Source organism: Cyprinodon variegatus, unplaced genomic scaffold (assembly GCF_000732505.1).
Source record: "Cyprinodon variegatus isolate N-32 unplaced genomic scaffold, C_variegatus-1.0 Scaffold113, whole genome shotgun sequence".
NCBI classification, from domain to species: domain Eukaryota; kingdom Metazoa; phylum Chordata; class Actinopteri; order Cyprinodontiformes; family Cyprinodontidae; genus Cyprinodon; species Cyprinodon variegatus.
The window spans coordinates 54,908-79,485 of NW_015150566.1; the positions used below are offsets into that span (position 1 = coordinate 54,908).

Sequence of the window (24,578 nt, forward strand, 5' to 3'; positions counted from 1 at the left end):
AAAAAAAAAAAAAAAAAAAAATTACCCTGGTTTTTACCTTTAATGCAACCTTTCCACATGCATCTTTCTGTGTGAATGCTTTTCAATAATTTCCACATCCATCCATCTATCTATCCATCTTACCTGGGGTCTTTTGAGCTCCTGCGCTACCTTGGCATTATGGTCGCACAGCTCAGTAAACGGCTTTCCACTGAGGAGGTAGAGTTGGGCTGTTTTTACAAACCAGTCCATGCAATTACTGTCCAAGTCCGTCTCAAAGACGCTAAGAGTGCTGGACACGTGAGCAAACTGCTCAGTGGGGTTGGCCTTCTTAAACGAGAAGAAGGGGTAACGGCGGTCTCCTCCAGGGTAGGGCTTCCTGCTGGCGTCGCTGCTGATCAGACTCTCGTTGACAGCAAAGGCCAAGTCGCCCATCAGTCCGAAGCACAGACCCTCAGGGTTGGCCTTGTCCACGGGGCGTGTTGCGTCTTTAAACATGTGCTGGTAGAGAGTGCTGTCTTTGGAGCCCGAGAGCAGATAGTGAGGGTCGTGTTGGTGGCGCCACACTATCCCAGTGGTCACATCTTTATGTTCCTCGAAGGTAGCGAATGGGATGAAAGGTCGCCGGATATCCCACACGTAGATGTTGTGGTCCACCATCATGGAACATGTGGCTAAGTGAAACTTCCTCTCTGGGCGCCATTTAACTCGAGCAACTGACGCGATTGTTTGGACGCAGTAGATCTCCTTGGCCCTGTTTGTTGTCATGTCCCACACCTTCACCATCTTGTCTCTGCCTCCTGTGGCCAGCCAACCCCTGAGAGGGAAGCAAGCCAGAAAGGGAGATGGTGTGCAAAAACATAATTAAATAGAGACAGAGAAACTCATTCAGGGGGTCCTGAATACAATCTTTGACACCCTGCCTTGGCTTCCTTACTAAAACACTTACCTGTCATCAGGGTGCCAGTCGCAGCAGAACACGGGACCGGTATGCGCCGTGAACATCCTCTCGTACCGATCTGGCCGCCTAATGTCCCACAGCTGGACGTTACCATTTTCAAAGGAAGCAGCGAATGTGAAATAATCCTTCATGCTGAACTGGACGTCCCTCACACTCTCTGACTGACCTACATGAGAACCAAAAACAATGAAAGAAAAAAACAAAACAAAGATGGTTCGGTCAGTTTAAAGTGAATATAAATTAGAGCCCAACAAACACACATCTGTTTGTTCTCCATCAAACATAAATCCAATTTTCTTTTAATACCACTTCTGTTTTTCTATTTGGAAGTTTTAATTGAAAAAATGAAAAGGCTTGTAAAGAATTAGGAGTCACAGATGGGAGAGAGGAGAAAATAGATTAAAAAAACAACAATTAAAGGCATAAAATTAAATAAAACAGGTTGTTGAGAATGTTTACCTTACTCATTAATCTATAGAAAACTCTTTATTTGTATTACATCAATTAAACAGCTTTTTGCATGTATCCTCTGGCATTTAGATTATTCATCATTAGTGATGAGCTGCATGATTTTTAGAAGGGAAGGTCTTTATTTCATCAGCCTAACCATCAATCCTTATGTTCTTCATCAGATGTAAGCCTGGACTAAGACGGGGCTTTTCTGTAGCAGTAATACATCTTCAAGTCAAAAGGAAAAGTCCAGATAAAATTCAAAGTAAACCTTAAATCTTTCTAAATGATATGAACAATTGTGGGTTTAGCTGTATGGTTGATGTATTGAGGACTATATACAATGATGCTTTATATCTTCTGACAATTTTTCTCTTATTTTTGTCTATCGTTTTTGCCTTTCTAAGCCTCACAACACTTTACGGTTTTAAAGAAAGAATAGAGATTCCCTCTAATTTATGTCTAATTTACATTATTTAACATTTTTGTTGGTTTCAAAATAAAAAAAAACCTGCTTTATATATTTTTTTCTATGGGTTATGGGCCTTAAACAACAAAAACAGCAAATTGGTATCGTTATTATTGCATCTTTAACTATTATTAAGCACCTTTATAACAACATCATGTATCTTAATTGTAAATTATTCAGATCAGGTTACCTGAGAAAGTACTAACAGACTCCTTTTTGCGCAGATCAAAGCACTTCATGAAGCCATCCTGCGATCCACTCAGCAGCATGTAAACCTCTGTTGGGTGGAAGCACACCTTATTGACGGTTCGTTTGTGCTCAGTGAACAGCTGGTCCTGCTTGTTGCGGGAAGGTTTCCCCAGATTCCAGGTGACCACGGCCCCATTGGTGGCAGCCGTGGCCAGCAGGTTCTCCTCCATCTGGTGCCACATGACGTCGGCGCAGCTGAAGTTCAGGGACGGTTTGCGGCCGACGCGCAGATTCAGCTTCTCGACGAACTGCTCCTCCTCGAGGGCATAGATCTTAAAGATGTTGCGTCCGGCGACAACCACCTGGGTGGCGTCCCGGCACACGCTGATGGCATTGGCCGGAGCATCCAGGTGGCAGAACATTGTTCGGCCGGTGATGCTGTTGCTGCCGAGGGCTGTGGTGACCCGTGACATTTTCTCCATGTTCCTGTTCCAGATTTGAGTGTACAAAATAAATAAAATTAAGATGACAAAAGGGCAGTTAGATAATCCACAAGCGGATGCTGCTTATGACAGATACACAAAATTAGAGTTTTATCATTGTGTAGAAGGGGGCAAACACAGTGGCAGTATGCAATAAAATAAAATAAAAACATAATAAATAAACCAGCTGTACTGACTTCTTTAAGAACTGATGGCCTCATCAGTCACTGCAGCTGGACAATGTCCTCCTCATGTACTCCCATGAGAGGCAGCCTGTGAATGAAATACTGGAAAGTCAGCATTTTACAAAAAGATACCACCTGAGATTCTGTGGCTAATGTGGAAGATTTTTTTTCTTCTTAAAGTGAAATTGAAAAGCTCAAACCTCCAATTTTCCCAGAAAATAACAGTGATCTAATACTAGGTTTTAAACTTCTTTTATTACACATCTAACATCCTGGAAATCTAGTTTTTATAATGCACCAGATAAAACCATGAAATTAAAAAAATTACCTTTGACACTTAGTATAGATTACTGTACCAACCAACATTAATGCTGAGCAAAAGTAGCCTTTAAGATTAGAAGAGAAATTAATGTCTGAATACTTTAGGTTTAATTTAACAACCTCACTGTAAAGCAGGGGTCTTCAACAGGGGGTCCGCGACCCCTAGGGGGTCCGCGGAGGTACTGCATGGGGGTCGCGAAAGTCCTGGTTGATAACTTTTTTTAATATTCCCTCGTGCAATTTTTTGCACTAATTAAAATGTCTTTAAATCCACATTAACATGAATTCAACACACTGAGGTAAACAGATAAATGGAGGCAGAAGATGTCTTTCAGTCATCAATGCACACATTCAGCGACACACAGGAGCTCTTTCAAACCTGGGCACCGTTTCATTCACAACACCTGTCCCATCAACCAGGAATCAGAATCAGAAATACTTTAATAATCCCAGGGAGAAATTACTATCGTTACATGACTCCATATGTAATAGAGTGACTATAGGACCAGTTTGATAGAACACAATGTATATAATCAGGGTTCCCCGCTTCATCTCGCAATCAGTTTGGGGGTCCTTGGCTTTGAAAACGTTGAAGACCCCTGCTGTAAAGCATTTCACAGATCCATTAAAAATGCATAACCTGCCAGCACAGGCTTTGTGTTGACAGGTTATGCATGGTGTCTTCATGGTGTCACGGAGAAGCTCCAGACCATCCAGTCCTTTTACAAGCTGAGCATGAGTCTGGTTTGTATAATCCGTGTTAGCTCAGACCTGTTCCCGGAGCATGTTGGACTCATGCATGGTTTCCGAGGTATTTTCTCAGGGTATCCTAGCTTCCTCTTCAGTCGAAAAACATGTACGATAGGTTTGATAGGTCTCCTAAAATTGCCTGAGATGTGAATGTGTGTGAATGGTTGCTTATGCTGTGTCACCTTGTGATTGACTTCCAGAGTGTAGGAGTTAAGCCACATATATACCCTCTGATGGAAACTAGAAACGATTATAAAGACTATCAGCATGCTTTTATATAATTTACAAATTTTTTAATGCAGAGTAAATATGTTTATATTTATTTCCTGCTATGCGTGTGTTTGTGTGGTTTTTGAACTGATTTATCTTTTTTTTTTCCTATAAATTGTCTGGTGTTTCTTTTTGTCTAAAATATTTTTTACTTTTAGTCTGAATGTATCTATTCTGAAGTTAACAACTGCATTGTATTTATCTTCCTTTCAGAGGTGTTTTTCATTTCTGATCTTCTGTATGACAACCTCTAAGATTTTGATATTTTCATATAATTCAGCCATTTTTCCACTATTCCAGCCCCAATATAAATCAATTAAGTTATTTTTTATTTTGTACAATACCTTGCCGTCTGGATGTTTTACTCACTTTCCATAAGAACATTCTTTCTTTTTTTTTTGTGTAGTTTTATCCAAGTATGGTTCCTTCTTTTTTGACAGATGTCATAAAAATGCTATATCTAAAAAAAAGTGGTGGAAGACAAAGGCATCTTATTAAGTGAGAATCGCATACCCAATGCCTAATGTCAAGATTTTATTCCTTGCAATACTTAAATACATAAATACTTAAATATATAAATGAAATAAAATTATAAGAATAATTAAAACCAAGAGTGTAAGGTTTTGCATTTGTGAAAGTTTTCCACTACAAATAATTTGAAACTCAGCCTTATAACACGCTCCAATCACCTGATTGATAAGCAGACTCTCTGTGCTCACGTGAAGATCATCCCTGGAGCAACATGTGCTTGAAGAACATCATCCAGACTGAGGCTGCCCTTTATGGAACCTCTTTCCCCTTTTATATCTGTTGAAGTAATAAAGTTAGATTCCTTCCATCTCTTCGGCCTGATGGGGAGTAAAAGAGAAAGGAGCTAAACTCACTGAACACCCTCCACACTTCCACCATAAACAAGACAGCACTGTGATGCTAACGTTAGCCGGTGTTCCCAGAACCGTTACGAAGTGGAGACACAAAGCTCAGAAGAAGGCTTCATGCGTAAAGCTGTAGAAAACTGGGTTGCAAAAAAACGTAACAAATGTATCCACCTAAACAAAAAGAAATCAAATTGTTTCAAACTACAAACATTGAGTTCTGAAGCTATTCCTAACTGCTTTCGACACCGGAAGTAGTATTTTGCTGACATCTCGCGGGATTTCGGTAGAGAGGCAAACTTGAGTTTAAGGGGAAGGAATCCTGCACAAGTCAGACAGCTTATTATTTATTTATTTATTTTTTTTTGTATTAACTTACCATTTTTTGTGCTGCATTTTATTTGTTGCTGTGACATCTGCCATGAGCGCGCTGTTTTGCTGCGATGAAGCTGCCACATGGAGGAGAGTGTATGAGAAGTACTGGGATGTGGTGGAGGCCCGAGCCAAAGATAAGAAACCCAAGCTTCTACAGCTTGATAAATGGTAATTTTAGCTCCGTCTTCTTTGATAAATACTTCCTGTTTACTTTGATTTGATGAACAGCCTCTATGAACATCAGTTTTCCATTGAAACTGGGGGTACAGCTGTTCTGCTGCAACCCTCCTCACCCATTTTAGACCACCTGCAAATTGCACTTTCAAGTTACATTAGTACCCATTATTCTGAATATTTGAAGAATGGAGTCTTACAGTCTACCTCAGGGTCTTTGTCTTTTCAACACCTGAATAGCAGACATCCCAAGTTCCAAAAAGCCATCCTGATTGTACATACGTTACCTCAAATCTCTGTGTTAATCCATTGTATTTTTTATTTTTTTATTTCTTATTTTTATTTTTTTTCATTGTGTGTGATACATGTACACTTGCACCTCAATTCTTATTCTTAACTTGATATACTGTATATACAGTGCTTGCTTGTTTATTCTTAATGCACCTTTTCCTCCTTGTTTGCACCTTCTTTATTTACTATGCCAATATATGACCAGTGAATTTCTCCGCTGTGAGATCAATAAAGCTCATCTAATCTAATCTAATGTAGTGCAAAAATATTTACAAGCGTGATGCCGAATCCAGATTTGTGACTTGATTAGAGTTTCAGCAGTTTCAACAGCCTAATGGCAGCATGGAAAAAGCTGTTACAGAATCTGGTCCTGCATTGAATGCAGCAAAGTCTCTTCCCAGAGGGCAGCAGGGAGAACAGTCCATGGTGGGGGTGTGAGGGGTGGCTGGTGATGTTACGGGCTCGGGACACGCGGCGCTGGGATGAAATGTCTTTAAGAGAAGATGGAAAGCTGAGGGATTTGACCTCATCTGCAGCAAAGCAGGGAAATACAGGTCTATGGTTGGTATTACCCTAATCTTCAGATATGAAATAAGAATTAATAACTCAAACAACAAGATCCTGGATCCAAGCAACAGAAATGCCCTTCCTTAATTTGTTTTCAGAGAGGCCTTACCAGTGTTCCTACTCAAAAAAGCATTCCCAAATCATGATGGTCTCACCACCATGTTTGATACAACTAATTTTCTGTTGGATAGTCTTGTAAAGTAGTTTGCTGGAATCCATCTGTTTACATAATACCTTATTTTCTATTTGACTTTTTTTCTCTCCTTTAGATTAACATTGTATGATTAAAACTACCCGAACTGTTTGTCTGTGATCAGGTACCAGGAGAAGCTTCCTGCTCTGATTTCAAGTCGACCTGACAAACACCTCACTCAGCCGGAGCTGGTGAAACTGATGGAGTGGAAGCTCACTGTAAGGCTTTCCCCATTCTCCCCTACTAATGAGCGTCACACACACTCCTACCACAACCCCCCTGTAAAACATCCCACATACATCATCCGAGTGGTCCTTTTTGTCTCTCCAGAGGGGGAAGTTCAGGCCGAGGCTGCAGCAGCTGGTGGCTTCCAACAGTGAGGAAACTATTCAAAAATGTTCCAGAAAGGCATTCAACCTCCTTCCTGATGTGCAGGCTGCCATCGCAGAGCTCAGCACCCTGAAAGGAGTTGGCCCTGCCACTGCTTCAGGTTATTTTTTTTAATCTGTGCATGAATAAAGCAGCAGTTAATCACCCTGTAAAGCTCAATATTAAATAATGATACAAAGGGGTCTCTTAGAGGAGTTGGTGATTGATTTCTCAATAAATTCACATCCTGTTTAAAAGGCATCAGACAGCTTAGTGGGCCCTGTCCTGAAACATTTTGTATTCTCTTCATCCCTGCATACAGCTTGGTTTGTGGCTGACTGTCCGTTTTATTCCAGCGGTGCTGGCAGCTGGAGCTCCAGAACTGACTGCGTTCATGTCTGATGAAGCTATGGAGAGCATCCCCGGTCTCACGCCCATCCAGTACACAGCTAAACACTATGCTCTGTACCTGGAGAAAATGACTGCACAGTCTGCAAAACTAAACAAAGGTAGGATGATGACAGTCTCTCCTGGATCAACAGGCGTTTTTCAGCTTGTTGGACCAAATGATGAGCTGTTGCTGTGAATTTTGTCTTCAGTGGATCCACAGCAGGACTGGACGCCCCACAAGCTGGAGTTATGTTTGTGGGCGATGACCACAGCCACAAAGCAGCAGCTTCCTCTTCTGAAGGATCTCAACGTGAAGGGCAGCCGCACACAGAAGCAGACCTCAGACCCCGACTCGGAGCAGAGACCAGCAAAGAAACTGAAGGCTTCTTAATAATCCAAAAAACATCCACTGCTTGAGGTTTTAAGTGCCTGCTTCTTTTTTTTTTTTTTTTACTAAATGAATAAAGTTGTTTTTCTACAGAAGAAATTCAATGCCTGAAAGAAGTTTTGATCCATATGTTTAATTGTTGCTTATATTCAGTTGTAAAATCCTTAATTTGACCGTTTGGTAACGGTTCTCCTCAGAACTTATAAATCCTCTCATTAGTAGCTTTTTAGAGCTTTACTGACTTATTGAGAAATCAGATATTTATTGTAGTTCTCAGCAAGCTATTATCTTTAATCTCCTCCATTTGCCAAATTAGAGCATTAATTTGAATTGGTTTGTTTGGGATCATTGTTCTGCTAAAACAGTCAACTATCTATTAAGCTTCGGCCAGCTGACTCAAATTGTCTCTTCAGATGAAGGGAAAGACCTGGAAAAACCAAATCATGATCAGAGCAGAAAGCGGTTCCGCTTTTAGGGCATAATAACATGTCTGTGTGAATCAAGGTGAAGATTTCAAAGCTAAAATCTCTATCCTCTGCCAGACATCATGGTGATGGCATGATGTAAGATTGTTTCTGTCAAAGGTACCAATTCTACAAAATTCAAAGAAAGAATAACCTATTCGAATCATCAAAAAAGCAACAGATGGATAATGTGGAAGATATTTTTCTTTTAAAGTGAAATTGAAAAGCTCAAACTTCCTATTTTCCCAGAAAAGAACCATGTAATCTAATACAGCATTTCTTTTTAAACTTCTTCTTTTATTACACATCTAACACCTGGAAACCTAGTTTTACTAATGTTTCAGACTGAAACAGTAAAATTAAGCAATTAAGGTTTTACAAATTAAGGTTAGAAATATGAATTCATGTCTGAATGCTTTGAGTTTAATTTAATGACTAAAAGGTATAGTGGAGGATGTTCTTTTTCTGGATGGATAAGGCCATCCTTCGTGCTCGCCACCATTTTCACTTATCAGTGGTGAGTCTGACATACAGTAGTGGAAAAATCTCAAATCTATGTAGCAGGTACAGGGTTGTGCATGTGTATTTTTTTTTCTTAAGTGTAGAGTGCGGGTCTTTTCAAACCTTACAGCCTCATTTTAATCAAAAATTTGTCAAAAAAAAAAAATCTTAAATTCCTTAAATTCTTGTCTTTGTAAAGGAAAAAACTGATTTAAGATAATATTGTACCCTACATTACATAATATTGTTTTTTTTCAGGGTTTGATATACAGTATATATATATATATATATATATATATATATCAGATATCACTCTTCATATCAATAAAAGATTTCTGCAGATGGAAGGATCCTACCTACCCTAAATGCTCTCGCCTAATTTCAACACCCAATGGATTGGGCTGACTAACATCTAAATCTAGACATCTAAAGCTATATTTAAATAGTTTGAAATTGTTTTGGTGATAAATTTTTTAATACATCAATCCTGAAGCTTGTTTAAGGCTGCACAAGTCTTTGGTTGAGCTCAGCTGTTTTTCAAGAGACATCTAACAAAACTGATTAACATATTACAGCCTTTATTACCTCATTTAATCAATAAATTCAAATGCATACCCTATGTCTTTGTTTTAAAAAGTTTTTGAAGATCTTTTTCAGATCAAACAGAGAAAAAAAAAGATGAAATAATTTGTTAAAAGCACAAATTGAATGAAATGAATTCCAAGTTGGTGTTACTGGAGGCTTATGTTTCACTTGGTGAGAGCTGTCAGGAAATCCAAAAGCAGCAGCACAATGTGGCCATAGTATTCTTTATTTATATTGTTTCTAAATTAAAGCAAAGTACAATGAACAGTACAAAATAAAACAAAATATATTCATATATATATACAATATAAAATGGTTCCATTCAGAACATTTAAAAAGTACAATAGTTTGTGAAGTAATTCATGACGACCTGGATATAAATTATCCACATTTTGTTTTCTTTAGTTTTGTCTTGACCCAGAGAAAATAGCTTCTTCTTCTGCTTCTTTTCTTCCTATTTTGTAAACGCTGTTTTGGCACAACCTCTTCTCTGATCCGAGAGACAGCCTCGTAAGCTTGGCACCATTTTATCGATACGAGAAAGCAGCTCATGAAAAACTACCACAGCAGCACAGGGATGACATTTGTCTAATCTCATTTTAACAAATCACCTGCAAGGTTATATGCATGGCCAGGAGTTGCTCATTTTTTTGTGAACGTGTGAATAATCTGCAGCCGAGCCACAAAATGAAAAGAAAAATAATTAGATAGGATGTAACTGAGCAGAAAATCATCTTAAAAGAAGAGCTGCTTGTTTTACACTAATGCTTAATTTCTGATACAAAATGCATTTAAATGAGAAATTGTAGTACATATCTTGATGTTTTTATACCAATGAAAACTCAAAAGGATTTTAAACACCTTTTGTTGGCCCCTGTTAAAAACAAAGTTAAGGAAAATGTTCACCGGATTATAAATGCCTGTTGTTTATGAATGTGTTTGATTTTAAGAGCTACAACAGCCTGTTTTCCTTTTACAGCCCTGCACTGAGAGTTACCTCAATCTAAGAACTAAACGCTAAGAAAAGGCAACCTGGCGGGGCTTGTTGGCACAGAGCAGCTACAGATTTTAGCACTACGGCTTGGTTCTCACACAGATTCTGTACAGGATTTCAGAAATTGTATCATACAGCAGCCTTTGCTCAGTCCTGGGCTTTTATATAACAAGGCATTAGACATATTAGGACAGTGGTTTGGCATCTCATTTTTGCAGAAAGCAACAGAAAGTCTGCTTATACCAAAAGTGAGACACAGTATGTCTGGAACACTCAGAAAATAAAAGTCATGTTATCAAGTTGATATGCATTTTGAATGAAAACAGCACAAATGTTTCACAAAGTTGCATTAAAAACCAGCTTGAAAGGAAAAGAAGTACAGATCTGCTGAATAATTATTAACTAAAGTCTGCAATTGCCACCCCTTCCACTTTTCTCTGGGTTAAAATCACTCCAAACATCATCTAGCATCATAACATTGGTTCTTAATGGAGCAGTTTGGATCTGTAGCATGCAAGCTTTGCTGCAATAGACAATGGTGATAGTCATTTAAATTTGAAGATTTTCATTAGGGAGTCTACTTGTTAAAGCAAGTCAATTTTTGACGTCTGGAAGCACTTTTTCAGCACAGTGCAAATCAGTGTTTTTTCTCTTATTGTGTCTAAGGTCAGTTAAGATGTTAGGGTCAGATCTTAAAAGCTCAAAGTTCACTTTGCCTGCTGACGACTGCAAATAAAATACTGACTACAAGGGAGCTTTCCACACAACCCTGCTTAAAAAAAAATCTTTGATATCGTTGATAAATATCTTTAAATGAACCTTCTTCAGGCTCAGTTTTTTCCCAATGGCCATGGATTATACTACTTCAAATATATATCTGCTTGCTTTCTCAGACAGTACTGTCCCAAATCCATACAGCTTCATGTCATTCGTCAATCAGCTTTTGTTTGTTTTTGGATGTTCTCAAAATTTGGCTCACAGAAATGCATGAAAGCTTCTACATTTTTGTTCCTTATCTTTCCGGCTGTTGCTGAAACTCAATCCGTTTTAAGTGGAACAACTGAAAATTCATCCAGCAATGTGCTCCACAAATCAGATCCCTTTACTAGGCCTTTTTTGCCCCAATTCTTTTGATTTCCTATGAATCCTAAATAACAGAGGTACATTGCCCTCTCTGAAGCTTCTTCTTTTATCTTCATCACAGGTTAACAGGGTAAGTAAGCATTTTTCACCAAAATATCTTAACTATGCTAAGGATTAGTGGAATATTTCCTGACATACACAGATTTTTCCACCAAAGATACATCACTGTCAAATATTGGCAGAACTCTTCTAGTTCAAATTGATCTGAAAATGCTTTATTGTAGCTATTTCATACTCATTCCCTCTTTTAATGAGAACCCTTCAGTCTCTGCTGACAGTTTCATGCAGAAGCAAATGCTGAGCACAGCTGCCTGTCAAGACCATCCCCTCAAAATCCCCTTCGGCAGCCTTAGGACCGAATTATTGACTGAAAGACTAAAAAATAAAATGTAGTATTGAGTAAATGTAATTGCTTGAATATCCCGGGAGAGACGGAAAACCTGTTCTTCGATTTGTTATAAGCATAGCTGTAGTGAGGCATCTGCTATCTGAAGGGTGGGTGGGGGGGGATGTTAAAAAAACAAGAAAAAACGCTGAATTGACTACAACTTTATAAACAGGAAGTAAAAAAAAAAAAAAAATAAAAAAACATAAAATTTAGCTACATGGAAATATCTTAAACAGTCCAGAGCTTCACAGACATGAACAAAAGAAATTAATTTCACATCATTTATGGTCAAACACACACTCTTCATTTCTATAAAGCCTTTTCAACAGAACCAAATCAAAAACCCTTCATCATTGGTTATATAAAGGGAAAAAAGTCCCACACTCCAATTAATATGTGACATGATTCAAATATTATTTATATTTTTCTGAACTTAGGGAGAATCAGAAACAAAATATATAATTAAATAAATCTATTCACTTATAATTTAAAGCATTAAAGGGCTATTAAATGGTTGAATGTTGCAATCAATTAAACATTTCATATATTGAAATCATATAGTTGTATTTCAGTTTTTTATTACGCCTTGCAATACTTAAAATTGTGTTCATTCCCACCAACTGATTGACTCTTAATTTGTTTATTTTGTATTCTTTAACTAAACAACAAATAATTTCTAAAAGTGTCAAAAAGTGTCAAAAAAATCTAAATATGTAAAAAATTAGTATGATCAAATTCATTTATCTGTATGCATGTATAAATTGATGCAACATATTAGCCGTGATAAAACAATTTAATTATTAATATTTGGCACATTGGACCTCCTCATGAAAGGAACTGAGGTTCTACAATCCATTAAATTATAATCATTAATATTTATCTTTAAACAATTATTAACTTTATATCATAAAACAATCGTATATATTCTAATAAAAGCATAAAGTCAATTAAAGTGTGTCAAAAAATGTATAAACTCACCAATAGATGTAAAAACAGGTAAAAAAAATAAAAGCAAAAACAGATATCAAGTGTGGACTTTTATAATTATAGATTTGATGCCATTAACCATTAAAATTAACGTGCAGTTATTTGAATATTTATTTTCAGAGTGCCATGAAATAATTTAAACACTCTGGCAGGTTTACACCCAAACATCAGAAAATCTATGGAAGTTTAGACCCACTCATTGAATTATTAATATATTTGCAAGTGCTTATTTGGGCAAAAACATACAATAAAGAGCAATATGTATAAACAATTGACTTTTTTCTTTTATTATTTTTACTTATTCTATTATATCATTTGATACTTATTAGCCCATATAATTAACAAAGAATAGATTCCTTTATTTAGTGAGTTTATTTCTAATTGCCATTTACATAAAGAATTACAAATTTATTAATTTACATATGAAACTGTGGCACTTTTGACCCTCCATACTGTTATTCTTCCCTATGGCTTATCACATAAAGCACTAACTGAAAATTTATAAAATCTTATTGGTTGTTGCCTAATAAACCAACCCCGCCCTTTTTTTTTTTTTTTGAGGATCAAAGTCATACAGGATTTATCAGCACAATCTTCCTAGTTATTTTGCACCATTTGAAATGTCTCCACCTTTCCCCTTCAAAGGGGGAAAATACAAATAAATATAGTCTTGGTTGAGAGCATACAGGAAACACATCCACTATATAAAAAAAAAAAAACAGGGACAACAGAATAACACCTTTGCTTTTTTTTCTTTTTACATTTACATTCCTTTTACAAATGTATAGTCCCTAAAAACAATGAGAAACTGAGGTATTAACTTGGCCTGATGCCGTAACCCCGCAGGTCAGAGGTCAGATGGTAAAAAGTCTTCGCCCATCGCAGTTCTTTTTTTTTTTTTGAGTGAGAGAACATGGCTGAGGCAACCACGCGTATTGTTTTCATGTGTGTTGTCGGTTCACCCGCGTTAACCGACAGAATCAGGCAGCAGTTACTCTCAAACATAGATCGGAGAACAGCGTGTGTGCGTGTTCTTGTTCCAAAACCAACAGAGCGTGACATGGCATATTTTACATGGCGGACTGAGCAGGTACAAACTTGAAGTCTGCGCATCAATGAGAGGAGTTCAGTTGCTGAAGTGATGGACTGCCTCTTCTCTCTGGTCTCAGTCTTCTCTAACTTTGTCTCTTTGCGCTAAGGATGTGTGTCTGCATGTGTGTGAACTGTTCTCTGTATCCACAGTGTAGGTGTCATGACAAAGAAAAAATGCAGAGATATGTTGTCTAGATGAACTGATAAAGTCAACTAAGAGTTTCTTTAGTGGAGATGCACCCATCAACCTGCTACTGGTGATACCTATTTCCAGTTTTCCTGCAGGTCATACCTGCTGGTTTTATATCTGACCTATCACAATTGTTATTTTTTAGGACATGTATCATAAAATATTGGTTGGGTTTTGTTGATAGAGGTAGTAGAGAATGAAGAAATTGAAAATAAACAACAGATTTTCAAGGATTTGACTGACAGCGGATTGATTCCAGTCTGCAGTCAATTTCTCAGTGCACCTCCAATCTTTAAGTTTAATACAGATCAAAATAAAAGCATGGAACTGCTCTAGAGATTTTCAGGTCCTCTCTCTGAGTATTTGTTGCGTTTTTCAGTTTGATGTGCAAGCAGCTTAGAGAAAAAGAGCCACGGGACCCCATTGAGCTACAGCAGGACAACACTAACTATAATACATCACTGCAGCTTTTGGGTTTAGTTTTAATGTTGTCTTCCGAAAAAGAAAAAAGAAAAAGCTCGTCCAGAAATTCTTTCCTGCAGATTCTGATTTCCGGTTCAGTAACTCCTTTAACTTTAAGGAGCACCGCAGCTGCCGATCGTACAGAACATTTTTTTCCCCACCAGAGGCACATATGATGATCTCAGCATCTTCTTATTTGAGGTCTTTGTATGAATGAAGCAAAAGAAAAACAAATGATGAGTTGATGTGGATGAAGTTCTGTATGTATTTTTTTTTCATAAAAAAGACAGAATGCTCCTCAAAATGTATCTGAGGAATCTTTACCTGTACTTGTTGCTACTGTAATCCCTCTTTAATAAAAGAGAAAGATTTCTTTGATTTGCAAAGTATCTGTAAAAAAAGAATTCTTGTTGGTTTTTTGAATGATTTCATTTGGGTATAACTTTGGAGAAAATCGAGATTAAAATGAAAAGCAGCAGGGGGGGGGGCCTTCATCAGGGGGGAGGCGGGATCTGTACCCCGAGGAGCTCATAGGCGAAGATGTTCCAGAAGATGGCGAAGAGGAGGAAAGTGATGAAGGAGAAGACGATGACCCACCATGAGCACTGCTTCTGCAGACTTTCCTCGTAACTGCGCAGGATGAGCAGCCCCATGCTGATGCCGACCACGGCCCCCGACAGGTGGGCCATGAAGCTGGGCTGGGGGCCCGAGGATGGCAGCGGTGGAGAGAACCGGAGCCAGACTGCACGGCCTACCTCTGAACTCACTGCAGATCAGGGCAAAGCAAAGCAAAGCAGAGGACAAAGACTGATTAATAGTTGTTAATTGCTGAGGGATAAGGATAGACGGAAAGAGATTTTTAATGAATGGTTCATGATTCAGAGAAACACTCATATTCTATGGCAAAACAAAGGCAGCTTATCTTATAGATAGAGGAGAGTGAAAACCCAATTGTTCCTGTGTGTTTTTTTTAATGGATAATATGAATGTGAAAGTATTAACCTACAGAACAACAGAACCTTCCTCCCTTAATGGTACTCCAAGCACCAATATAGTACTGTTATACTACTCAAAAAAGGAATAGAACACCTAACCTTGGGCTGCATTGTGGCACAGTGGATAGCACAGTTGCCTTGCAGCAAGAAGGTTCTGGGTTCGATTCTTCCTGCATGGAGTTTGCATATTGTCCCTGAACATGCATGGGTTCTCTCCGGGTACTCCAGCTTCCTCCCACAGTCCAAAAACATGACTGTTGGGTTAATTGGCTTCTCTAAATTCTCCCTAGGTGTGTTCGTGTGCATGGTTCCATGCCTCTGTGTTGCCCTCCAACTGACTAGCAACCTGTCCAGGATGTGCCCAGCATCTCGCCCATTGACTGCCGGTAGGGAAGGACTAAGCGGGAGAAAATGGATGGATGGAGGAAAACCTAACCTTTTATTTGAGTCCAGTTATGATTTTTACATTCAGAAAAAAAAAACTACGGCTATACTTATTTGGTTGACGGACCAACGGACAACCTGTTCTGCAGCTTCCTGGCACATATGTCAATGTTTATGATGGCATGGTCTCTCACAAGACTTTCAGGGCCTTTGGTAAAGAAACAGGCCCCCATCATCACTGATCAGTCAGCACGAGTGGCTCTTCCACACATTCCTGGTTGGTTTTAAGCCAAACCCACATGCAGCGTTTTTTATTGAAAAGACAGATCTTTTTGTGGATGTTCCTCAACAGTGAGCATCATTCCGCCTTGTTTCACACAGTTTAAACCATGTCTAAACGTTTTAAGTTAAACTCTGGCTGAGTCCAGCTTATCTTTAACCATTTCTTGAGTCTTGAAAATCAACTGAAGTTTAATTTACATCGGTGCATTTACCATTTCTTGTTTTTCCTTGGCTTTTAGATATCTGGTTTATATCTTAGTGGAACATTTTGAAGTTAAAGAATTGAAGTCAAAAGTTCTGTAAAACTGTGATAAAAAAAAAGAGTCTAAATTAATTTTATGAGGGATGCTAATAATTCTGAAAGCACTTATATTATTGTTTGGTCGATTGATTTACTTTATTGATCTCACAGTGGAGAAAGTTACTTGTTACATTGGCTCAATACCCAAAAAGAAGAAGGCATCTTCAGCAGAAATGCTAACAAGGGGGGGCTAATTGGGTGTGGCTCTGGACATACATGATGGATTTATAAAGCTATTTCTCTCTTTGACTGCATTGAAAAGTATTAAAAAACAACTAGTATGAAAAACCACGATTTCAGATTTTTTTTTTTGGTACAGTGAATTTAACACTTTAAAGTTTAATTATCTCATTTTTAGATGGCTGCTGGAGGATTTTAATTTCTGTTTTTTTTTTCCATAAGACTGAGCTCCAATTTTGTTTTACCAGATGTCCCCTTGGATGAACAAAAACTCTCCAATGATGCCAACACACCACAGCAAATAAGATGATGATTCAGTTTTGCACTGAAGCATGCAGGATAAAGTGTCAGACTTTATTTTGGACCATCCATCGACTGTTTGAGAAACAGTGAAGAGAAATCTAACATTCCAGCAGGGTTTGGGGGCGGTTGGCTCCGGCCAGATGGAGGGAACATATTGCTCTCTAATGCCAGTCGGACAGTATCGGCCCTCATGTGGACAAAAGGGACAAGATGTAAGCCTGATAAACAAAGGGGCATGTCGGGTCATTTCCACCTCTCACTAGGAGCTACAAACTGGGATGCTTTTGGTAATAGCTCTTCTTAAAACATGCAAGTTGATTTTAAAGCCTTGTTATGTTTTTATGCAGGCAGGCAATAAAAAAAGAGCTAATAAAACTGAAAAAGGAGGACAGAGTTTAGAGAGTAAATCAGAGAACATACTGCAAACCAGTGCCAGGATCATGCGGAGCAGCTTGTATGGACAGCGCATCCCGGCCCAGTTCTACAACAAAAAGCAAAGAAAGGGATCAGTGCAGAACTACAAACCCAAACCAACATCACACATGAGAATAGAAACAGCTTCATCTCTCTCATGTCCAATTGAGAAAGAAAGAAGCACTGAAACGGGGGGCTGATTATTCCCATCTCATCTAACTGGTTCCAGTCCAGTGTTTCCCTATTAGCTGGGACTGTGATCATAGAAAGGAAAAGGAAAATGGGGAAGTAAATAACTGCTGTGGTCCCCTGGAGTGAGAGGAACTAGCCTTTTTAAAGCCTTAATGTCACAAGATGAATAATTGCAGCAATCTGACTCATCTTGAAGTGCAGAGCTAAGGGAATATGATCCTGCACCAGTGTTAACCCTCTATCATCCTGTGGTGGAAAATAGTAAAAATATATGAATTAAACTTTATGTGAGGAACAGGACAGAAGGGCCAGTGCAGGTAATGTCCCAGTATCTAACAAATCCCTGTAGGATACATATCCAACAGACTTTTATCTGAAATGTTCTTCAAAAATCAGATAAATCTTCAGATAAGCAGACAGAGAGTCTCAAAGAACCTTCCCCTTCCTTCAAATCTGGGAAGAGGTGTTCTTCCTTATTTTGGCTTTCACCTCAGATCAGTTGCAGCTGCTGTTAACAAATCTTTTAGACCCTTTTTTTGTTAGGAAACATTAATGCTATTGATAAAACAACCCCAAAACTGCAGTCCTGTTAAGTACGTTTCTGTTCCAGTTATAAATATTGCTCAGTTTACAGATATGAGCTCACTGGACTTTTGCAGCTGCCATTTTATAACCTTTGAAGTCACCCGGGTTGATCTAGCAGTCTTTGGGCATTATGCAACGGTGTGTAATTTAATTTGCATCAGTTTTTTGCTGGTTTGCTCTGACTGGTATAGAACAGAAGAAAGATAATATTAGTGATGACATTCTATGGAAATAAAACAGTTTAATCTTTACCTTCAGGTCTAAGCTGTTTATAAAAAAAAAACAACAGTTTGTACCTCCAGGCTGTCTCTTTGATTCACACAATGAACAACCTTACAGTCTGAGTGGTCTGGCTCTACATAGACATACACATATTCTACGTTCCTCTCAGTTTTATCATTATTCCTCTTAAGTTGATGTATTCATATTGATTGACTATGATTAGAGTGTTAGAGTCACAGTACTTGTTTGTTCACACAATCTAAACCAATAAAGCTGATTTGGATCCTGAATAAAGGAGCTTTTTTCTATAATCTTTTTGCTGCTGTAAACACCAGAATCTCCCCACAATAAAGGGGTTTTCTATTCCATTCTATTCTATTCTATTCTATTCTATTCTATTCTATTCTATTCTATTCTATTCTATTCTATTCTATTCTATTCTATTCTAAAAGAATTATTGGGTTTCTGTTTTTCTGGCTTCAAAAAGTTTTTTTTTTTTGTTCTTTTGAGAAACCTTCACCAGAGGTGCTGGAAAGTGTGAAGGGCACTGTTTGATGTTTATATGCCAAAAGTAGAATTTATTGAATTAATCAAATCTGACGTGAGAAACTTGTCTTCTTGAGACTTGACACAAAGCAGCAGTTGAAGTCTCAGTGAAGCTGAAAATGGGGTTTGACTGAACCGGATGATGATACTTTATGACAAATGGGTTGAAATTTACTGTCAGAAGTTGGGAAAAAAAATACACACTTTCTTTTATAGAAGAAGAAAAGATGAAGATAAAAAAATCATCAGAGCGGAAGTAGGAGGTGCCTCTAGGATGTCCCTAAATAAACCAATCACTATTGTGCGTAACGGACCAAGCAGAGAGTTAAATGCTAAGATTTGATTCTGGCCCGTCGGCACACATTGATGACCAGCGTCGCTGAGGCGTCTGCAGCGAATTCGCCAGACCTAACGTAGGCCTGACAGGGGAGAAGAATGCGGAAGGCATCTGAGATATGACCGGGGTGACAGAAAGCACACAGTCATAAATGTTGAGAGGAGAAAAGCTCTCAATTAGCTGCAAGGGAATCTGCTTTCTGCTTCTTGGTTATAATCATTAACTTTTTTTTTAAGTACCAGTACAGGAGACTGCAGAAAACACTGTCAACAACAAGATGATGGCCTCTATTATCTAACAACCGTCTCACATCAAGCCCTGGGCAAAACCAAAAGTATTAGACATCCATGTGATCTGATTGTTAGAAAATGATCCATCTTCTAAAGGAAAACAGTCAGCAGAGAGGACAGAATGTCGGTCGGTGGGCGTTTCTGTTCTGAAAACTGATTTTAGACCCAACAATGATGCGGCTGCTGATGATGGTAGTTACCATGACAACATTGGCCAGATGCGCTGAGCACAGAGCGTAGACCCCCCCGGAGCCCCCCACCACTGGAGCACGCATGTCTGTGATGGACACCGTCAGCGAGCCTGCAGGAATAGAAAGAACAGAGAGAAAAAAGACAAGCTTATTAGGAATGTGAAGGTTAGAGACAGAGTGAATGTGGAGGCGATGTGTGTGGCGCGAAGGAAACGGAAAGAACAGCTTTTTACAGGAGCTACGGATAAAAACAATGGTAGAGCCAGATAACGCTTCAAATCACCTTCCTCAAAGTGTTTTTTTTCTTTCACAGGGCTGTGCTAAATCAGCTGATCTCCACATGTAATTATAAGGACATCCAGAATACACAGCACATTCTCCCTCTGCAGTGTGTGCACCACTGTCAGATAAAAACAGTAAAACAGCAAATAAGTAGAGAATATTTCTAGCCTGAATGAACATGTTTAAGAGTGAAGGAAAGTAAAGCCTCAGTAAGGAGATTAAAATCTACTTAGAGAGCACCAAAAATGCTTTCGGTTATGGTTCTCTAATTTAGGAAAAGAAGTTAAAGAAAGAGGCAGATGTAATTTAAATTTCCACTGATGAGTAAGAGAGACAAAGGAATCTAGGTTAATAAACGCTTTTATTTCAGCCACACAAAAAGGCTTAAATTGGAGGAAACTGGGCTTGTTGTTTTTAAGCAACATGGAGGTCCGTCCTCCAAAGCACATTCCAAGTCAGATGCAAAACAAACACCCACTTGTCGTTCTCCTGGGTTGCTGAAGTTAGGCTGTATGGGAGCAGCCTTTGCTGTCTGTATCTCAGACTAAACCAAAGATGGTTTCTATAATCTGCAAGCTTTTCTGAAAAAATGCTCACAGTCCTGCACCAATGTGAGGGTATTGTTCCCAAACTGCCTTTGCAAAATCTGAGTCATAGATTTAAGCCTGTATTTTTGGTTGCCTTGATCCAGATGACTGAGAATTTGCACAAGCACTTTTATTAAAGCTTAAAAACTCAACTGTTATGACACGTATCAGGAAGAACAGGCCTAAAATCAAAATGACCAATGTTGCCTAACCATTGTTCTGTCAGGACAAAAATTTGACCTTTCACCTACTTTAACCACCTTTCCTTAAGGTCACTTCAAAATGTCCTAACTAAACATTCACGTCAAAACAATTTTAACTTTTATTCCTCTGAGGCTGGATCCTGGATTTTTAAATTATGATATAGAAGATCTTATAATCATCTAAAAATATAGTAGAATAGTTAAAAATTATTCAAAATTTCAATTGAACCTTTGTTTCAACTGGTGAAACTATTTAAAATTCAAACACTTAAAATTAGAATAAAAAAGAACATCTGATTATTATTAGGTTGGTATTTTTTAATTTCTTTAAAATTATCATGGCTTTTTCTTAGTAAATTTCTAACATGACATATCTGTCCAAGGTAGGCTCTGATTGGTTAATCAGCTTCACGTGGTGGAACCATGCACAGCCTGGAGAAGTGCTGACCCCAGGTTAATATATATCTAATTAAAAGATAATCAGGAAGACTTACTAGACTGAGTTGGAGCTAGCTCCGATAAAGTCAGATAAAGAGGTTTCCACCTCCGATGTGTGTTCCACACTTCAAAAAACACCAAAGCATCTAATGACCCAGACCAGAACCAACAGCCTTCCTGTTTGCGTGACGCTTTGGGATCAGCATGATTGATACAATTCAAGTCGGTTCTTTGAGGGAATAAAAAAGCCTTTAGACAAGAATAAGAGGATCAGCTCTTTTTTTAGCCACAGTCCTTCTTTTCACCATGATTAACATGTGAGATTAGACTCAAAATCTGTCTGTAAGAACATTAGACTCTTATAATCTGTTACTGTGTTTAATATCAGTGGTGCTGAAACAATGTCATGGGAAAAATAATGCTCCTAGCACTACACACGCATAGTTTATTTAATAGCAAAGCCACACTGTCACAGATATTTACAAAAATGTCATAAAATTGTGCCATCTGAAGCTTTATAAACAGTCCATATACACAACCAGAAAAGAACCCATCCAACTGGAACTGAAACGTTGGAGCAATAACCCAACATTGCAAAATTTGTCTGCTTTTAAGCAACAATTAAATGTTAAGTTGAGAGGATTTGGTAAAATCATAATCACTGCTACTCAGTATTTCATGAAAAGGTTTAATTTACCAACCAAAAGAAGAAGAAGAAGCTACTGAAGGCTTAACAAAATGTTTGGGACTTTTAGAATTGCTTGTAGTTTGACTTCTGAAAGCAAACTGAAAAACACTGAACTAAATGCTAATGCTGCAAAGTTTTACTGCAAATGAGCTTGACACAAAGGCCAGCTCTGATTAGCTGTTTGCTAAAGCATTATTTTACTGCCAGCTACTGTAAAGTCTGATCCAACACAAAGACGCATAAGATGATGAAGAGACAGAAAAGAGAATAAAATGAAATAATTTCTTTGAGCCTTCAACTTTAAATAAATGTAAGTTCTAACCAGAGTTGCATAAATTGCAAATGCCACTGATATATACTTAAATAATTGAACTTTATTTATGTCACATTGGAGAAATTTACTTCTGCATTTAACAAATCCCTTTGGGGAGCAGTGGGCTGCCCTCATGCAGCACCCGGGTAGCAGTGTGGGCTTTGCTCAGGAACCAGGAGTGGAGGCTTTAGGGATCTAATCCGGTACTTGCAACCTTCTCAGAGAGCAAGCGCACTGCTCTGACCACTAGTCTAACAATCCCCACAATATATCATTTTAATAATAAAGAATGGGTTTAATGTGATGGTAACATCAGGAGAGCTCCACCAATTAGTAAATTCTGCAGTGATGATATTTGATGGTGAAACAGTCGTATTTAGCAATATGTGCTTATCTATAGCACACCAGGATGCAGAGGTTCGTATGTGGTGAGAGTCTACTGTGTATTTTACTATTAGTCATGCAATCTTAAAGAAAGTTTACAAACTGACAATGGTTTTATATTTTTAGAGGACAAGTTTTTGAGATTTTTAAAGCTAAATCTGATCAGTAGGTGTAATACAGTGATGTCAGAACGGCTGGAAATGATGCAAAAAGCTTGAAAATGCATGAAATGGTGAGTAATTAATGTGCCAGAACAAGTGTTACCCAAACCTTATTGGCTCATATTTTACAAAATTCCTAATGTATCAAAACATAATGAACTAAAATAAGAAGTAGACCAAACCCTCCGCTACAGCATCCTGAAAGTGCGTCTTTTAAATGTCATTTTTTAAAAATGTAATAAATATGTATGAGTATAACTTTTACAGCTAAGTTTCTGTATCTTTTCTATACATTATAGATACGATCTGACACTGACCCTATTTAAAGTGACAGTGCTGATCTTTCTCTGAAGATATCCAGGTTTAGAAGGAAAAAATAATTTCTGAATTTAACATGTCAAACACTTTGCTTTGACACTATTGTTATTATGAAGCAGGACAGAAACCCGAACTGGGGAAATTATGAAGGCAGCTGCTTGTGAGGACGTTGTCAGCCTCTGTTAATTATGCAAATGAGCTGATAAGAGAAGCAAAGAGGGCTGATAAGACAATAACAAGACACTTCTTCCTCTCGTTTGGGGTTCTGCTTGAGCGGGTATCTCTGATCTATAATGCATGCCATAACATCCATATTCTCTGTGAGTGCGAAACGGGACGACAGAGTAAACATGGGGCCCGAAGAACGCCTCGTCAGGCAGCAGAGATGATCACTGAAAGACAGATATAATCAGAGCACCTTCCTCAGTCATACATCAGTCCACGCTTTGACAGCTGCTTGTTATTTATGTGCATTTATGTGGGTCCTGAAGATTGGTGCTTCAGCATGAATTACAAGGAAATTCCTCATGTGAATTTTCAGTAGATCCAGAAGTGCTGTGGAGCACACAGCATGTGGTGTCTAATCAACGGGATCCGATTCTGTTAGAGCTTTTAACCAGAGTGATTTATTTATTTTTGCATATGATTTATTGCTAACAGTAATAAGTTGATCAAAGGAATAAAGAGAAAACCTAAGTGATTAAAAAAAGATAAATGTTGATTAAGGCAAGCATGGATTTGATTCATTTTTATTACTATTAGGAAAAAAACAAAAAGGACATTTTTCAAACATCTTTGACGGATTCTCTTAAAGGTATAGTGGAGGATTTTCTTTTTCCAGCTGGATCATCAAAATAAGTGGTCCTCCTAATTGTCATTCAGTTTGGTGATATGTTTACGTAAGGCCGTCCAATATGCTCGTCCCCATTTTCCCTTACCGGTGGTGAGTCTGACATAGTGGGAAAATTGCAAAACTCATTTTGGAAAATAAGCTTGTATGAACAATGCAAACAGCTACTTTTAAACAGAGCGTGCACGAGGAGAAATGGGCTTGTGCATACTTTCACACGAGTTGAATAGGGCGTCCTTGAAACGTTCTTTTAAAAAATTCACAAACATTCTCCACTATATCTTTAAGTTTAAAATCTAAGAGCTTAGTTTGTTAGAGATGTGTGTTGTGTCCAATAAATAAGCTTGTTAAAGGGTTTTGTGCAAACATTTAGAGTATAGGAAGTTACTTCATATTGTTAATAAAAAGTTAAAGTTACTTCATTTTGAAAATTATGTTGCATTTCTTTTTGAAAACCAGCTATGTAGTCGTTTTTATTGTTTAGAGGTCACTCCATGTAAGATAAAAATGAAGCAGAGAAGAAGTGTGGAAATGTCTCCAGGGAGATGCTAAATTAATTTCAATTCAATTCAAAAATACTTCATGAATCCCAAAGGGAAATTTGATGTTGCAGTAAGTCAAGGGCAGTTTTTATAGCTGTGAATAGCT

General features: G+C 38.0%; 3 protein-coding genes across 4 annotated transcripts in view; 1 reads left to right on the forward strand and 2 right to left on the reverse strand.

The window, feature by feature from the left end:
- Positions 1-5,184, reverse strand: part of wdr24 (WD repeat domain 24) — an 8,827-nt gene extending 3,643 nt beyond the window's left edge. The window contains exons 1-6 of the mRNA XM_015375127.1: positions 4,941-5,184; positions 4,746-4,863; positions 2,728-2,803; positions 2,050-2,534; positions 929-1,106; positions 124-796 (exon numbers count right to left, since the gene is read on the reverse strand). Coding sequence (XP_015230613.1) covers positions 124-796; positions 929-1,106; positions 2,050-2,530 — 1,332 coding nt within the window. The 5' untranslated portion in view covers positions 2,531-2,534; positions 2,728-2,803; positions 4,746-4,863; positions 4,941-5,184. The remainder of the gene's footprint in view (positions 1-123; positions 797-928; positions 1,107-2,049; positions 2,535-2,727; positions 2,804-4,745; positions 4,864-4,940) is intronic.
- Positions 5,185-5,216: 32 nt separating this feature from the next.
- On the forward strand, positions 5,217-7,741 carry LOC107085013. Its single transcript, XM_015375128.1, has 5 exons — positions 5,217-5,474; positions 6,656-6,749; positions 6,862-7,021; positions 7,257-7,409; positions 7,500-7,741. Exons 1-5 carry the CDS (start codon positions 5,353-5,355, stop codon positions 7,679-7,681), a joined length of 711 nt encoding a protein of 236 aa, XP_015230614.1. The 5' UTR covers positions 5,217-5,352; the 3' UTR covers positions 7,682-7,741.
- A 4,157-nt stretch (positions 7,742-11,898) lies between these two features.
- The window catches only part of rhbdl1 (rhomboid, veinlet-like 1 (Drosophila)), a 59,372-nt gene continuing 46,692 nt past the window's right edge, over positions 11,899-24,578 (reverse strand). The window contains exons 6-8 of one of the 2 annotated variants that reach the window (XM_015375147.1): positions 19,716-19,816; positions 17,350-17,410; positions 11,899-15,250 (exon numbers count right to left, since the gene is read on the reverse strand). In XM_015375147.1, coding sequence (XP_015230633.1) covers positions 14,979-15,250; positions 17,350-17,410; positions 19,716-19,816 — 434 coding nt within the window. In that variant the 3' untranslated portion in view covers positions 11,899-14,978. The remainder of the gene's footprint in view (positions 15,251-17,349; positions 17,411-19,715; positions 19,817-24,578) is intronic. The other variant, XM_015375148.1, reaches the window with a different exon arrangement.

Coding starts and splice junctions, on each gene's coding strand:
- LOC107085013 (XM_015375128.1), top strand. CDS start 5,353: ATGAGCGCGCTGTTTTGCTGCGATGAAGCTGCCACATGGAGGAGAGTG. Junction 5,475..6,655: donor CTTCTACAGCTTGATAAATG/GTAATTTTAGCT, acceptor GTCTGTGATCAG/GTACCAGGAGAAGCTTCCTG. Junction 7,410..7,499: donor GTCTGCAAAACTAAACAAAG/GTAGGATGATGA, acceptor TTTTGTCTTCAG/TGGATCCACAGCAGGACTGG.